The 13194-nt window shown below is 44.5% G+C and overlaps 1 protein-coding gene across 3 annotated transcripts in view; it reads right to left on the reverse strand.

Annotated features, from left to right (window-relative positions):
• EVI5L (ecotropic viral integration site 5 like) overlaps positions 1 to 13194 on the reverse strand; it is a 1319565-nt gene that overhangs the window by 899476 nt on the left and 406895 nt on the right. For all 3 annotated transcript variants that reach the window (XM_069604001.1, XM_069604000.1, XM_069603999.1), the window contains one exon: positions 5961 to 6185. In XM_069604001.1, coding sequence (XP_069460102.1) covers positions 5961 to 6185 — 225 coding nt within the window. The remainder of the gene's footprint in view (positions 1 to 5960; positions 6186 to 13194) is intronic.

The following is a 13194-nucleotide window of genomic DNA, read 5'->3' on the forward strand; positions in this document are numbered from 1 at the left end:
CTGGAAGGCGACCGGTGTCGGCGCTTCCGAGAATGCCTCGAAGAGGCTGAGGAGTGGCGAGACCCACTCCTAGAAGAAGACCGACGAGACTTCCGACGATGACGCGGAGAGTCACCCCTCGAATCATCCGTCGAAAGCCCCGCCAACTTCGACTTCCGGGGCTTGGACACCCGACCTACCGACAACTTCTTCTTACGTTCGCGTAAGGCTTTGGACGTGAGCGACTGGCAGTCGATACAGTCATCCGTGTCGTGGGCCTCCCCGAGGCACCAGAGGCAGGCGTCGTGCGAGTCAGTCACCGACATCTTGGACCCACACTCCCCGCACTTCTTAAAGCCCGGACGCGGGGTTGAAGACGAAGTGGAAGACATCGCCGAAGGAAATTCACAAACGAACAGGTTCGAAGAACCAGAAAGAACAGAACTCCAAAGAGTCGAGGCTTAGAACCGAGAAACACGAAGCAACACGTTCGCGGAAAAAATGAAACTGAGGCTACGGGCGTTGTGCGTCCTACTTATCACATCGGATGACGTCGGAGGAGGTCCTCGACGTCGGCGCATCGACGCAGGACGCAGACGCCGGAAAAGTTTCCGAAGCAGCACAGCTGTGGTGATTACATGTCATAGATATGGAATACGTCGGAGGACCCAATCCCCTCGAATAAAGCAGTACTGTGCTGGTCCCGTCTCCTGGCGTTCAGTCTCAAATATCCCTGGGGAATGACTCCCTTCCCCAGGTCTGTTGGACGATCCTCCTACTCAGAGTTACCAGGAGAATGGCTCCCTTTGCCTGATAGTTACAAAACAATCCCTTAAAACCAGGGGGATGATTCCCTTCCCCTGGTCTTCTCTTCATTAGGTTTCACACTTGTAACACCCAACTCTTGAGTTTACCGAGGTTCTGCAACCTTGGCTTCCCTTCTTTGGTTTGGCCCACTAAGTTCACTTCCCTTCCTAGTACTGGCACAAGGAAATTACTTTTATCCCACTTAGTTTCGGTTCTCAACCCTCGTTTCTCTTCTATGGTTTGGGCCCCTGATCCTGGTTTCTCTCCTTATGTCCTCTTGGCTGCCTCGCTTGCCAAGTACTGACACGAGGAAGAAAGTCCTGCTCATATCTGTACAGGGTTTTTGACTCATATCTTCCAGCCCCTACTGGTCTCCCACACCTCTCCCGTTACCTTGTCTGTTCCTGGGATGCGCTGCTGGTTCTTAGTGTGGTCTTTCTCCTTCTCTGTGTGCTGTTCAGGTATCTTTGTGCCTTTACCTCATGGATCTCCAGTATGGACGCTATCTTTTGCTTTTGCGTCACCGTCTGCCAACCTCCCATTCACACCCTTCATTTGACCACTTCTTATTTTATGTTGACATCACTACACATTCTATACAAGTAGATGTGAGGGAAAGTATAGGTTTTGGACACAAACAGACATTTGCTTTGAATTTCCTGACACAGTTTATCATTAGGTTCATTTAGATAGGGAATTCCCACCTTAGTATAAGGCAAGTTAGGCCATTTTCCAAACCCCCCCCTCTTTTTGAAGTTTGTACTCAAAATCGTATTCAGTTGTCTGTGTCTAGTTTATGATGTTTTCACAGTACCCAATGTTGACAATGAGGATCCCCTTCCACCCCCCCATTGTTAAATAGAAGCACAAACTACAGACTTGCCATTTGGCTATGGAGTAGGGACTACAATTGTGAGATTGACCCGATATTGGACAGATATGTAACTCTCACATACAAATCCAAGGCCGCTCAATCTCTATTAACGTGCTTAACTAAGAATTGCTTCTTTAAATCATCCTCACATGGGATGTATACTAGGATTTACCACTCCAAGAGAAGGGAACATATGCCTAGCCAGAACTAACTGATCACTCACCTTTGGAGTTAAAACTTTAAATATAAGTGGCAGAACAAACATCCCCACCTTACTAAAACTAGACTTCAATTCTAGGCTCTGGAGAAGGGGGATGGAAGGCCCACGTAGCATTTTAATAAACACATGGGCTCTTTTTTATAAGACCAAAGATTTGAGTGACATAATGCTCAGCTCAAGTCGTATTATAGCCATGGGCACGCACTTAGGCAGACCCAATAGTTTCCTCCAGAATCTACCTTTAGCCATCTGGAGCCATTTTAAATTGATCTATACCAAACTCTCCAGGCTGTAAATGACCGCTGGGACCAATGACTGAAAGTTTAACAGGCTTGCACCCGCAAGCATATATCCACCTATTCCTTTGGCAAATTGAACTATTAGCAATGTCAATTGTATTGCCTTCCTAGTGCGCACCTCTATGCAGGTTTTAAAGCCTGATCTTAGATCGAATTCAAGACCCAGATATTTATAAATCTTGGTGTATGAAATTTCTATATCCAGTACCATTAGCCTAGGTCTGTCTATGCGCTTTGCAGAGAATAGCATGATCTGAGTCTTATCCCTGTTGATGGTCAGGACATTATTGTACGCATACCACCATAGAGCATCAGCTATGCGTTGTATGCCACTAAAAGTATGGTCTAAGGCACCAGATAATCAGCATAGGCCAGTACCGTACAATGAGTGTTGTGAATTTTATGGGGGCAGCCTCTGCTCTGCCTCAGAAAATGGGGTAGGCCAGAGACAAAGGTTATATAGTAATGGGGCCGTAACACATCCCTGTTTAACCCTACAACTCTGTGGAATAGGCATTGTCATGGATTCCCCCCCCCCCCTTGCATCAAGTCTCAAACACACTATAGTATTCTTGTGGAATAATTTAAGGTAATACAGTATCCCCAATGGGCAGCCCATATGTTCTAATTTGTGCCAAAGTAATTGCCTGCTGACGGTGTCAAAGGCAGCTTTGAAGACTAGAAATAAAGAGTAAAGTGGATTGCTTAGGCCAAGAACTTGTGTAACTAAGGAGTCCACGAGCCGCAAATTGTGAGAGGTAGATTAGTCAGGGCGAAATCCACAATGGTATCTATCCAGGATGCCCTTATATTTCGACCCACTTCTCTAATTTCTTTAGGAGGAATGACGTAAAGAGCTTTCCGGTACAATCAAGCATTGATAATGAACGATAGTTACCGGTTTCTCTTGGATTCCTTTATTTTTTAGAACAGGCACAAGAATGGCCATTTGCCAAGTGGCAGGGATCGTTCCCTCCTTAAGCACCTTACTGTAAAAAGTATCTCTAGTTGCGTGGACCAAAAATGAGGATTGTGTCTCAAACACACTGGCCAGGCTGTTGGGCCCGGGAGCAGATTTTACTTCTTGATTATCAAGTAGATGTCCTCTACTTTTACATCAAAGGGCAAGTCTGGGGGTTTTAATATCCATCTTAAGGGAAGGGAGGGTTCTAAGAGGGGAATTGTGCTTAGACCGTAAGACCACCCATGTGTGTTCATTAATAGGGTTAATCATGTCCTGTTTCTTACATCCCTTGGCCTCACCCAGGAGGGACCAGATGCTGCGAGGGTCGCCATCACAAAGGGCAGCCACCATAAGGCATCTTTATTAGATTTGTGCCACCAGCGAAGCCAATTGTGACATGAGTTTATATGTTTTTTTCCTGCAACTATGCCCCCTGAAACAGAGCATTGAGTTTTACCCTGATCAGGTCCCCACGCAACCTTCGGTTGGTGTCTCTGTGCTATATAATTCTGTGCATAGTGACCTAAAGAGTGCTGTCAAGAAGCTGTGTTGATTTTACCTTACCAAGAGTTGTGTTGCTTTGATCCTGACAAGGAACTGCATTTCATCTTTGACATTTCTAAGTTGTGGCAAAGCATTGTGACCCAGAACATCATTGATGCTCAAGGAAGTGGAAATTATTACTCTAGGAAGGACAGAAATCTTTGTTGGTTGAACATTGAACTTTCTTTTGACACAGTAAAGAAGCAGAGAACTGAATTGAAACTTTATTGTGAACTTGGATTTCCTTGTTTCTTTTAGTTGAATATTGGAGCTAAATCTAACTTGAAACACGGGGAAGAGAAACTGGTCCATGTAACAAAGAGAGACTTTGAATATATTATAAATACCATTGTTGACATTATTGTGAATTGCCATATATTTTCTTGTTGTAAGTGTGAGGGTCAGATATCCTGTGTTAGTGTTTTACTTTAGTTTTGATAGACAGGGAAATCCTTGTCAGGGTAAGAAAGTGAGGCGTTTGATGCAATTTATGATTTAATAAAACGGCATATTTTGGGAAATCATCCAAAACTTGCATTTCTAACCCCTCACACAACTTCTCTTTAGCTCCCACTTTCCCTCAGGTGTTCCTTCTCTCCTTATTCTGGTGATCAAATGATGGGCCTTAATTCCCCTCCCTTCATGATTGTTTTTCTCTATTCCGCTTCTGCTGCTGATCAGCGGTTTAACACCTTAGTCTGCCATTTTAAAACCAAGTGGAACAGATCTCAATAGCGTTCAGCATAGGTTCTGCAGCTGTCTCTAGCAGGGAGGGTGCGGGTGTCTGAACTTAACTTTGGGAGAAGGTCAGTTCGACATGGGATCGACTGGGATTAGAAGATTTGTTTTGATTTCAGGATCTGCCACCCATCTACTAAATCCCAGTTCTCTCCTTACTTGCTCTAGAGCTGCAAGAGGCGAAGGCAACAAACACGTCTCAATGTCACAAGGGGCCAACATTATCTTGCTCACATTGGAAATAAGATTGTTGTGTCGAACAATCATTGTTTTCCTCCTATCTAGTGGCACAGAATAGTGTTGTTACTAATGTCCTATCGTATTTCTGAACTATTGGAATCTACCAAGCACAAGAGGTTGGGCAGTGGGGATGGGCCCTGGAGGATTTCTAGCATACCGCCTCCAGGTAGCTCATCACAGTGCGCTTGGCATCTTGGCCACCAGAGTTGTCCAGCTGCCGTTGTCGACTCATTCAATGTGACTACCACATGTCAGAATCTACATTGCATTTTAGTTGTTTCACATGGGTCCAGCATTCGGTTTTTTTCAAGTAATAGAATACAAATCCCAGGTCCATGTTTTTCATGAGTAACTTGAAATGGCAGTTCCTTAAAAAGGAGGTTGGATGGTTTGTGGATAACTTAATTTGCATAGTACAGATGTGCGGCAAATTGTGTAAGTCAAGAAAACAGTGCAATGGATATTACAGTGGATTGGTGGTTCAACGTTTCAGTGAGTGGAAAAGTTGAGTTGGATGAAATGTTCTTTAGTAAAGTAGATGGCTTGTTATTTGCTGGGGACATGGTTTGTTGTAATATGGATGAACAGAATATTTGTTTAATTAATGTTTTCTTAACCATACAGGTGAATGAAGAATGATGAAGATTGCAGATAAACATCTAGTTATGGGAGTGTTTAGTTAAATATCTTGCTACTTGAGGACTTGATGCATCAATAGATAGCTGGGTGGGTTGATGACCAGTTGATTGGTAGGCTGATGGCTGACTGGATGGGCTAATAGTTTGTTGTAAAGATGGGATAATAGTAAATTGGATGTACGTATGTGTGTTGCCTGTGTAAGCTGATCACTGAGTGAAATAACAGGTGGATACATTAGTGACTAGCTGTACTCCTGTTTGGTATTATGAAGAGCTGTTTAATAAGCTGGGTACACTAATGAGTGGTGATTAGCTAGTTTGAGAAGTCACTAGTAAAATGGATGTTGGCTGTGTAGGTTAATTGGGGTGTTGATTATTGGGTGTGTGGAGTGAAAATCTCAGCTGCTTGAGATGAACAATGGTTCACTGCATTGTTAGAAAATGGACCGACCAGTTTCATGGAGTGCTTCATCAGTGAAATAGTGGAAAAAAGCTGACTGATGGTTGGTTGGTCATACCGATAGTGGTCTACTGTAGACTGATGGATGGTGAGGTACACTGATGGTTGTGTATGTGAGAATGGACTGATGTTGGCTGAGGACTTGCTGTGTGAACGGAAAACTACTGTTTGCATACTTCACCAATCTAAATGGATCACCTTCATGACGTTGAAGAGAACTTCCTGGCCCAAGCTGTCTTGCCCCTTGAAGAAATCATGCTCAGGATATGTGCGGGCAATGTCTCTGCGAATCAGCTTCTCACATGGTGAGGACATCTTCAGCAGCTCAGAGTACTGGTTCTTTACAGGCATGTCGGTGGCGCTACACAGCAGCTGCCAGACGATGGCACGAAAATGATGTGGGATTCCCTTCCGAATCAACTCCTGGAGACAGAGGAACACAAAGAAAGCCTGTCACGAACAGTGCGATCAACACAGTAGAAATGCCATTTCTCTACTAAACCAAACACGTCATTTAAATGAACACGCATTATGCAGCAAGATTATCTCTTTCGTTTCAGAAATGCGCGCGACTCTTATCGACAAAATAAATATTTTACTCTCACATGATATTCATTGTAAAGTTACATTCTTGAACACTCAGTATGGCAGATTAGATAGATTTACATAAACAACCCTGCACAGATCGTGGAATAAACCCCACATCAGTTCATGTCTGTGCATGTCGACATTTTCTAGGCAGAGTACTAATGGTAAAACATCACTAGATGCTGAAATTAACCATTCACAGAACATTTATTAAACACCACAATTCACCTACTGTTAAGACCTAAATGTACAAAAACAGTCTAACTATAGAAAACATTTATTACTTTTCCTAAGGCTGGGCTGGCCGCCTACTGGGACGGGTGCTCAGGCCCCATAAAACTGAGCTTTGAAGGTTTAGTGAGAGCCAGCCAGTCTCTGCACAGACTATTTTTCTGCTACTGTGAAAAAACATGTACTGATCCTCTCCAGAACTTTTTGGACCACACTGACTTTTCAAAATAACTCATTGAGATGTTTCAACTACTATTCTTTGAACCCCTGTTAACTTAGCGTTTCCATGTTAAAAATCAGGTTTTAAAAATACTGGTTCTTGTAATTGCATATTTTCAATTTGTCACTGTCGCAGATTCTCCTCAGACACAACGTGCTGCATCCCTGAACCCTATGTTGACAAAAGAAACATTTGACATATCTAGTAAGAAAGCCAAAACTCGGCTTCCATAGGAATGCATGGAAAAACAAGGAAGAGGAAACGGCTTGGGGCATTTTCCAAGAGAGTAGTGTGACACGGCCAGCAGAGGGGACCACACCTCCTCTGAACTGGTGCGAAGCCCCTACCAGGAAGAAATCCAGAGCAAGTCATAGCCCTGAGGTGGAGAGTGGAAGAAAGAAGGGCCCAAATTCCTGCTGCCTCCCCTCCTTGTGCCAGTGCGTATCTCCAACCTTACCCCTGTTAGGAAATACTTGCCAGTCTCTTTCTCTTTTCAGAACTCCTGCATCTGAAGCACAGTGTACCCGATAACCTTGAGCCTGCACATTTTAGCCGTTAAATTTAGTTGGGTAGACAGGAAATCATATCATCTGCAAAATTGTTGGTTATTAAAAATGTACTTGAATCCCAACAATGTTGCAGTGCAGCACTTTGTGATTACGGATATATTTGAGAATTGGTAGTCTGGCTATTTAGGTTATATTATGTTTATGGGGGATTTTAATAGTGATTATTTAGATTAATCGTTTATTTTGACCACCATCGTTCTAGGGCCTTTGAACAAGCAAGAGGACAAGGTGAAAGTATCTGCAGTATAATGGAGAATTAGGGAATTATCCTGTTGAATGGTTGTGCTAGTGGCGACAGTCCTCCCAACCCCACAAGTATACCTGTCGAAACTCCAATACGTACTCCACTTTGGATTACAATTTTCTTGTCCAGTGCCATGTTTTTAAATTGTACTAATCTAACAATAAGCGATCGACTTGAGTGTGATCATTGTTTGTTGGGTCTAGATACAACAATATTGATATATCATATCTGCTCTAAGAATACTAACTTGCTGATCAAGACCAAGGCAGGTAATTCTACCATAGTTTGCAGGCCATGCATTGCTCACCATTTGAATGACAAACTTAGATGTTTGAAGGTTTGTTAGGCAGAATCCTCTGCAGTACCCTTAGGGAACACTATAGACGATTAAGTCTACAAGTGGTAGTACAATTTCACCTATGGTACAAGCCTGTACTACACAGTTATAGTGGTAGCAGTACCGGAGCAGCCAGACTTATCTCAAGAGCAAATGAGCAGTAATAGGGATTACACCAAGGACTACAATTATTGGGACTCAAACAAACACAGACTCAAGGTTTCTGGTTAAAAAAATATAAGTACATTTATTTTTAAACCATCTGTTCACAAAACACTTCACTTCTATTAAACAAAACCACACTCTAAATATACCACACACAACCAATTCCTTTGGTTCAGGTCAATTCAAGTACGTAAGTACATTAGGATTTGACAGACCAGTGTTGTAAAACAAAAGACGTTACCCGGGGTTAAGTAGCGCTCACTTTTTGACAGTAATGACTGTTCGGTCTTTCGAAAGAAAAGCGTACCCGCGGGGAGAATTGTAACCATAGTCAAAACACATTTAGCACATTGAATAAAAACCAAGGAAAAGGGGATCAAACCATAGGAAATACTTTTGTCAAGGCACTTGACTCAGAGGACGTATTCTAAGACAGATAAAGTCAATAGGCCTGGGCCAGTGTCAAATGGAGCAGGGCTCTGTAGTTGAGGATCACACGATTAGAACAGTTCGAGATTAACGTTGCCACAAGTACTTGGATATTGTCAAAGAGGCAAAAGTTATAAAAGGGAAGGAAGAAAGGACAAGCCTTCGGTAAGGAAAAGGGTTCACCCCGATTCCTAAAGGTCGGACAGAGAGAACGACCAAATGGGCTCAGTACCTTATTCGAATGAAGAAAGCTGGTGCCACGGCAGTTGTTCCGGCAGACGCACGGTTCCTGAAGCTTCAGTCGTGAGGACAAGAAGGACGACGTCTGGAGCAATCTGCACTAGCCAGGGATGAGGCCAGCAGCAGCAAAGCAACAGTGAATATAAGGTACGCTCCTTTAAAGCAGGAGAGGGCTCTTATGATGGCTATCCGGACCACTACAGCTTCATGCAGCGATTTCGACCCAGAAGAGGATTCTCTGGCTGTAGAAAGGTGCGCTGGTTGATCCCACCAGGCTCAAGGGAAGAAGACTCCGGACTGGATCTTCTCTGTCGTTGAAGGGTAGATAGCTCAGGACTGCAGCAGGACTTGGGAGTTGCAGCAGCCTCATCTTCTCCACTTCTCTTCGGTTCTTGTAGTTCCAGTGGCGACTCCGACTTCCAGCCCAAGAAATCCCCCATGCCAAAATCCCCCATTCACACAGCCTGGCTGTCAATCACACAGCAGGGGGGTTGTCCAGCCCAGACAACCACCTCAGCCAATGGACACAAAGTGCGACTTGGGTCTCCAATGAGACCCTGTGCAGGGGGTTACTAAACCCCTCCCTCACATTCAGCCCACCTACACACCCAGACACCAAAGGAGGGCTTCTTCGCAGAAGCCCGCCAAAGGACGGCGAACAAAGAAGGCAAACCTGGTTTGCCACGCAAAGTAAAACACAAGAAGGATGTTAACACAAAGCAATGATGACTAAACCCGACCGGAGCTAAAATAAAGTATATTTGGTCAAGCGGGTTTATGTTCGAGGCTAACACAATAGCCTAAAACAGCACCACGTTTATATACACTATAATCGCGGTAGAAAAGTTAGGGTAGATTCCACTGCCACCAGCCATGTCTTAGTGTTAAGGGAGCAAAACAAGGCTCCAGGAGGCACAGACAAAAAAGGATCATAGTGCACCCTTTCCAATACTCCATGTAAGATGGGGTGTACTGGATCTGTAGGTTAAATGACTACATAAAGTAAATGGCAACTTTACCTGTTCCTGGGGGACAGTAGTCAGCCCCAGAGAAAATGGAGTCAGTGGGAAGTCTTAGAGACAACCCTGTGTCACTGCACTGAAGGTGCTGTGTAACACACAAAAAGTTGGGCTCAGAGTGGTGTGGCTCCAGAGCCCAAGATCACACAAAAAGTAGAAATCCAAATGGCAAAACACAAGTAAGAGTGGGAAAAAGGTTCACTCTCTTACCAGGTGGAAAAAATAAACCCCAGAGATCCAGCAAAGCTGCTGAGGGACTCACTAGGTAAGGGAAATTAGCCATAAATGAGAATTCTCCCTAACCAGGTTAAAAACTGACAAGTGATTTAGTGAATGCTTATTGCTCAATGACTACATGTCAACATATTCTGAAAGGGCTATTTCTTGATAGGCCTTGTGGGGAAATGTATAGGAAAGGTACTCATCTGCAACTGCACACTTATAGCGAAGCTTTCCAAGGGAAAGCAAAGTAAATGCGTCAAAACATTTGAAAGGTGTCATGTATAGACAAAGTATCGAGAAAGAAAATGATAATAGAGCTAAAGCAAAGCTTTAAAAATTGGCTTAAGTCACAGGTTCTTAATGCTACAGCGAAATGCAGAAATTACGTTGAGTATTAATAAAAAAAGATACATGTGCATGTTGGTCTTTGATCAAATCTCCTGCGGATAGTCAAGATTCCTTGCAAGCACACCTATTGCAGAGGCATGTTGGAAAGATCACTTTTTAAAATTGTATGGGAAACCGAAGAACTCGACGTATGACAGCTTGAAGCTTGACAGGGCCAGATGAAGTTTGTTATGTTGTGTAGAAGATACTTTATTATTCAGAAGTGTGAACTGTCTAGGGACCACGGTAGGGATGGGCTATCCAATGCGACTTTCAAATCTTGTCAGGAGCTGTTGTACTATCTGCTTTATTCCGGAATATTATTCCTTAACAATATATACCGGACTAATGTAAATGTGTGAATAACATCTTGGTAGAAGGGATAGAGCTTGAATCCCGGTAATTGTAGGCCAATCTCCCTTCTGAATGCCTTGAGGAAAACTTTTCTATGCTTTTACTAAAAGAAATACTCTTGGGTGGCCTGCACAGGTGTTATAGATGGGAATCTATCAGGATTTTTTTTAAAGAGGTTAGGTTTATATTACATCTCTTTTCATTACAGGCAATGTTGTCAAAACAGCCGATATATGTTGTTTTCCTGGACCTAACTCAAGCCTTTGATTCAGCCTTTAATTCAATAAACAGACAAACTCTGGAGTAAATTTCTGCAAAAGGGCTGCCCGAGTAATTTACTGTAGGAGTAGGAGGGGAGAGTAGTAGCATGGAGGAGGGGAGAGTAGTAGTGTGCAGAAGAGGGGAGCAGTAGTGTGGAAGAGGGGAGAAGTAGTTTGGAAGAGGGGAGTAGTAGTGTGGCAGGGAAGAGGAAGCTCTATTCCCAACATTGGGTCACAACAAAGGGGAAAAGCAGTATCTGCTTTCATAAGAACTGTCAAAGGTTGGGGGGTAGTCAAGCAGGATGGCCACTTAATTGGAAAGCTCCAACCTGTGGTGTCTTTTCTTTTTCTTAATACCAGGTTGATGGGATTATTGCTGCAAATGTGAGACGGAGATCGTTGGTGGAGTTGCTGAGACAGTCTGCGGACTGCTTGCGAGTGACCCGAGGGATCCGACGGTATTGCTAATCCAGAGAGATTTAAACAGACAGAGGGCTGTCGCACTGGCCCCCTGGATGCTGAAGCTGCGGGGGGAGCCCTGTGGTTGCGCTCCATACTGTGCTGAAGCCACAGGCTGGAAACAGAACACCAGACTGCAGGCTGGTGAGGAGTGAGAGGCGGGAAGAGGAACATACACAGTGAGCTGTGGTGTGTCCCACAGTCGGCCCTGTGAAGCTGCTGGAGTGAGAGCGGGAGGTGCTTGGGTCTTCAAAAATTAGCCCGGCTAACGGAAAGTCCGGGAAGCAGAGGGTTGACAGCTGAGGGACACCTGCGGAGCTGCAGCACAGCTGTAATAGTATGCTCCCTCTAAGAGCCGATCATCTAGTTGAGAGCAGCTGGTATCGGAGGCCCCTTTATTGCTTCTACTGCCTGTGGTGATCGCATGAATAGAAGAGGCCAGAGCCTGTGATCCAGGAGACGGAGGAGTCACTTTGTGCTGGATATTATTGCTTGTACTTCCCTGGGGGCCTGTGTTAGGGAGAGTTCTCATAAATGGTTAATTTCCTTTACCTACTGAGTCCCTCAGCAGCTTTGCTGGATTTTTAGGATTCATTTTTTTCACCTGGTAAGAGTGTTAGCCTTTTTTTCCCACTCTTACATGTGTTTTGCTATGTGTATTTCTACTTTTTGTGTGGCCATACTCCATGGAACCATATTTTCATGAGTGTTACACAGCACCTTCAGTGCAGTGGCACAGGGTTGTCTTTGAGACTTCCCACCGACTCCATTTTCTGGGGCCGACGCTCCCTTTACATTAAGACTTGGCTGGTGGCAGTGGTATATACCCTATTTTTTATACCGCGGTTATCTTAAATAACCATGGTATTGTTTTAGGCTATTATATTAGCCTCAAACATAAACCCGCTTGACCATATATATTTTATTACGGTTCTGGCTGGGTTTATTCACCATTTCTTTTTGTAAATGTCTTTCTCGTGTTGTACTCTGCGTGCCAAACCAGGTTTGGTCCCTTTGTTCATCGCCTTTTCGCAGGCTTCCACACAGAAGCCCTCCTTTAGGCGCCTGAGAGTCTGGGTAGGCAGGTTGTGAGGAAGGGGTTTTAGGACCCCTGCTATGGGTTCCCTTGGTAACCCAAGTCGCACTCCTGTTTGATTGGCTGGGTGACTGTCCTTGCCAGGACAGCCCCCCAGCGGTGCGATTGACAGCCGGGCTGTATTAATGGGGGAAAACTGCATAAAAAGCAGGTCTCTGGGACTGGAAGAACAGAGTCACCACTGGAACGAAAGAACTAACAAGGAACTGTCGGAAGAGGACCCCTACGACGACTGATCCGTCCAGTGAAGCCCTGCTGCAGGTCAGAATCTTCAGATTCCGACGACAGAAGATCCTCCAGGAAACTTCTTCCCTTGAGCTGGTGGCACCAACCAGTTCGCCCAAACTGCAAGCCAGGACCCCTCCTCTGGCCGAATTCGCTGTACAGGGCTACAGTGGGCCGGATAGCCAGGAAGGTCGAACCCTGCTTGGGTTTTAAGGAGCACACTTTTTATTTGTTGCTTTGCTCTGCTGCTGGTTTCTTACCTGGGTAGTGCAGGAACCTCCAGTCTTCCTACTTCTGATCAGTCCGACAGTCGTTTCAGGAACCGTGAGCCTGCAGGAACTACCAGGAACATCTGCCTCAGCTACAGCTCCATCTCCGTTTTAAGGT

This window comes from Ambystoma mexicanum, chromosome 3q (assembly GCF_040938575.1).
Source record: "Ambystoma mexicanum isolate Mex_15411 chromosome 3q, UKY_AmexF1_1, whole genome shotgun sequence".
In the NCBI taxonomy this organism is placed as follows: domain Eukaryota; kingdom Metazoa; phylum Chordata; class Amphibia; order Caudata; family Ambystomatidae; genus Ambystoma; species Ambystoma mexicanum.